This window comes from Mus pahari, chromosome 1 (genome assembly GCF_900095145.1).
Source record: "Mus pahari chromosome 1, PAHARI_EIJ_v1.1, whole genome shotgun sequence".
Lineage (NCBI taxonomy): Eukaryota > Metazoa > Chordata > Mammalia > Rodentia > Muridae > Mus > Mus pahari.
This window is the reverse complement of record NC_034590.1, coordinates 4,065,063-4,068,931: the sequence shown is the minus strand read 5'-3', so window position 1 is coordinate 4,068,931 and position 3,869 is coordinate 4,065,063. Positions and strand designations below refer to the sequence as shown.

General features: G+C 51.8%; 1 protein-coding gene across 1 annotated transcript in view; it reads left to right on the top strand.

Annotated features, from left to right (window-relative positions):
- Nucleotides 1-937: 937 nt before the first annotated feature.
- Nucleotides 938-3,869, top strand: part of Gramd1a (GRAM domain containing 1A) — a 26,616-nt gene continuing 23,684 nt past the window's right edge. The window contains exons 1-2 of the mRNA XM_021197115.2: nt 938-1,002; nt 1,605-1,893. Of these exons, the coding sequence (XP_021052774.1) occupies nt 1,634-1,893 (260 nt within the window). The 5' untranslated portion in view covers nt 938-1,002; nt 1,605-1,633. The remainder of the gene's footprint in view (nt 1,003-1,604; nt 1,894-3,869) is intronic.

The following is a 3,869-nucleotide window of genomic DNA, read 5'->3' as shown; positions in this document are numbered from 1 at the left end:
GGGTAAGTCTCATTTCTCAAGGTTGCCAGAGCTTCCCAAAGACCACTGCCAGAGGGCAACCCAGCATTTCCCAAGGTGTGCCTGTAGGGGGCATTGCTTTGTTACTTTTCCGTTGCTGCGCTAAAATAGGAGCAAAAGGAACTTAAGGAAGAAAGGGTTTATTCTGGCATATGGTTCCAGTGGTACAGAATCCATCTTGGTGGAAAGGCCCGGCAATAGGCAGGGCACTGTAGCAGAAGCAAGGAAGCTGACGGGTAACATTCCCACCCACACACAGGAAGGAGAGAGAAACAGGGGGAAATGAGGGGGAGGGGAAAGGAAGTGACAAGAAGCTAGAAACCCACAAAGCCTGCCCCAGTGAGGGCCTTCCTTCAGCAAGGCTCCACCTCCTAAAAGTTCCACAACCTCCCCAGACAGCACCACCAGCTGGCGACCAAGGGTTCCAGGACCACAACCTATGCGGGCGATTCTTACTCGATAGAGCCATTCACAAGGGCTCCCATAAATATGGGTGGGGTGGAGGGTGGGGGTGGGGGGTGAGGAAACACCTTGCTTATTCTGTGTGGAATGCTGGTGTGGGATGGAGATGTGCAGGAGAGTGAGAAGAGGAGGGGAGAGAGGGATCCTACCATCAGGGCGGTCTCTGAACTTGGAGGAGCAGTTCTGGAAAACACAGAGCAGAAGCTACACTGCAGGCCAGCACAAGCAACAGACCAGCAGAGTGACGGAGAAAAGGGAGAGAAGAAAGCCTTCCCTAGGTGCCCTCGGTAGTAGGAACACCTCCCCCTCCCCCACTCTATACTTTCTTCCAGGAACAGCTGGCCCCAGGGTAACAGGACTCCACTCAGACTAGCTGTTCCGGCCTGAAGGTCATGAGTCTCTGGCCCAGCCCAACGCAGGGAGAAAAGGAAGGGCCAGGCTTTCTCTTATACTAGAAGTCTGAATCCTGTAAGACTGAAGGAAGAACTCACACGGTGGGGGTCCTGGGTCTCCAGATTGCTGGTAAGGTCCAAGCCAGACCTAAGAGTCAGGGTCTTTTTTCCAAAGTCACCCTTCCCTTGTCCCCAATGAGGTGGGTTGCAGAAACCTTTGCTGTCTTCTCCTGTGAGGAGACACAAGCTCTGGGCTGGCACTGCCAGCCCTACTGTTAAGTGGAGTTAAGAGCAGGGGCCTGCTTCCTCCCGCCCGTGTAAGACACCTTTTCTTTGTGTGTTTTGGTTGCAGCATTGAGAAAAACACCAAAGGGAAGTCCTAAGTCTGCCTTTCTCTGTCCCAGCTTGGCTAGCTATGCTGGAAGCCCAGTGAGGCCTGGATCTTTTCCTGGCTCTTGTGTGTACAGGGAGCATGGTGTCTGGGCTTTACAGCCACAGAGAATGCTCAGGGAAGACACCCGTCCTGGGGACACCAACAGCTGTTTACCAAGCTAGTTGTGAGCTCTGAGCTGAGCTCTATGCAGCTGGATGCTCAGCACTAGCTGTTTGTTCTGGAATATTCTATCAGAAGCTCAGAGTCATGAGGGTACGATGTCAGCAGCAGTGGGATTCTCACTCAGACCTCTGCAGTGCCCCCCACCCCAAGATTTATGTCTCCTTTCTCTCCCTTAGGGGCCACACTGCTGTCCAAATTCTTCCTCATGGCTGACCTCCTTCCTTTGCTGCCCTGGGCTCCCCAGGGGGCCCAGGGTGGGAACCAGAACTCAACAGGGTCTCCAGCTGAGCAACAGACACAGACTGACAGTGTCCAGGACCTCTCCCCTAAATCCTGGAGGCTCTTGGGGGTGCCTACTATTCACATAACTCCATCCAGTGATGGAGAGTCACCTCCAGGCACCCCAAATACACCTCGGCTTCAGAGTATGAAGACCTGGGATCCGGAGTGTCTGTCGCAGGAAAGGTCAGACTTGGGAATGGGATGGGAGGTGTCTTATGTATTGTATCAGCTCGAGTGTGGGCTCCTTTTGGTTGATATGCTGAAGCTCAATTAGAGTCTAGCCTGAGCCCATAGAGACCTGATTTGAGGCCATGAAATAGATGTGTATATTAGTTATGCTTCTTTTACATGTAACCAAATACCTGACAAGAAGGCATTACAGAGGGATTTGTTTGGGTTCATGATTTAAGGGTATCATTCATCATGAAAAGGAAGGTACAATGCTAGGGGAGTCTCGCAGCTGTGGCAGCAAGAGCAGATGGCTTCAGGTCCTCGCATCTCTGAGGACCATGAAGCAGCGAGGCGGGCACACCAGCCCATGCTCTTTTTCTCTTTTTCCCCTCTCGTATTCAGTCTGGGACCCCAGCTCAGACTATGCTGCACACATTCAGGGCTACTCTTCCCGCCCTCCACCCCCCACTGGAAGTTCACACTCCCAAACGCACTCAAAGCTGTGCCCTGTAAGGCTCTAGTTGCATCAGTCCACTGAAGTCAGCAAAATTAAGTCAGCACAAGCCACAAATAAAGGCCTGGAATGTGCTTCAGGACCAGTGACTGTGGGCCCAACTGCATGCTGTCGGCAAGAAGGCCCACAGCACAGGCTGATGTAGGACAGGCCTGGGTGATGGCTAGGAAGCAAAGGTGGCAGACTGTAACCAGAATTTGGTTTCCAAATGGAAATAGGCTGACATGAAAAGCAGGCTAGGGCAATGGCTCAGAGGTTAAGAGCAAGTGCTCCTCTTGCAGAGAAACGAAGTGAGGTTCCCAGCACCCACATCAGGCAGCTCACAGCCACTTATAACTCCAGCTCTAGGGCATCAGATGCCTTCCTCTGGACTCCATCACATGCTCCCCCTGCCCTACACACACTAATCAAAAACATCAAAACATCTTTTAAAAAAATAATTAATACCAAGGACAAGGCAAAGTGAGGGCGAGTGTGGTTTCCTGTGCCTCTGGCGGCAAGACATATTTGTAAGTGTGCCACCAGCCACCACAAGAGCTATTTCCTGTTGTGGCTCACAGGTGGGTGTAAAACATTCAAACAAAACTTCTCCAAAGGAAAACCGACTTCTAGCCCAGGGAGACTGAAAACAAGAGGTTCAAGGACAGAGTATCAGCAAAGGAAAGAACCTGACAGACTGACCTTAAACAGAAAGCACTGTGTGCTGGGGTTTCTCCCCAGCTATGGATGCTGAGAAGGACCAAATGTTCAGGAAGCAGAGCTCTGCTCGCACCAAAAAAGTCTCAGAAACAAGGATGATCAAGTGGGAGGGGGAGTCAAACCGCAGAAGGGTGCAATGGGCACGAGTTGTATCTTTCAAAGAGACTGAATAAGAGGCTGGTTTGTTGACTCCTGTGTTGTAGCAAAATCGCACAGGAGTGATCCACGCTGACTTCAGGGCAGTAGGTTCCCTGCCTACCCAGGCAGAGACAAGAGGAGCAGGCACTTGGGCCTTTGGTGGTAAATGTTATAGTTTATCTGTTTTTAAAGGTGTATTTTTTAAATGCGCCTTCATGTGTATCTGCGCACATGCATGTGGGTGCCTCCAGAGGCCAGAAGAGGACATTGGATCCCCTGGAGCTGGAGTTAATGCTTACTGGGAACTAACTCAGGTCGGGGCCAAAGTAGAACAGTCCTTAAGCACTGAGCCAGCTCTTCAGCCCTGTCTGGGGTTTGAGACGGGCTCCTGCTTTGTTGTCTAGGCTCAGGTCACAGTCCTCCAGCTTCCGCCTCCAGAGGGCTGGACCGACAGGGAGGGGTGGGGCTTAACAGCTAGTCCGCCCTTCCCCTCCCTCCTCTCTCCCCTCCCTCTCTTTCTCCTTCCTTCCTTCCTTCCTTAATTCCTTCCTTCCTTCCTTCCTTCCTTCCTTCCTTCCTTCCTTCCTTCCTTCCTTCCTTCCTTCCAAACTGTTTCCTGCATTACCTTGGCAAGTCC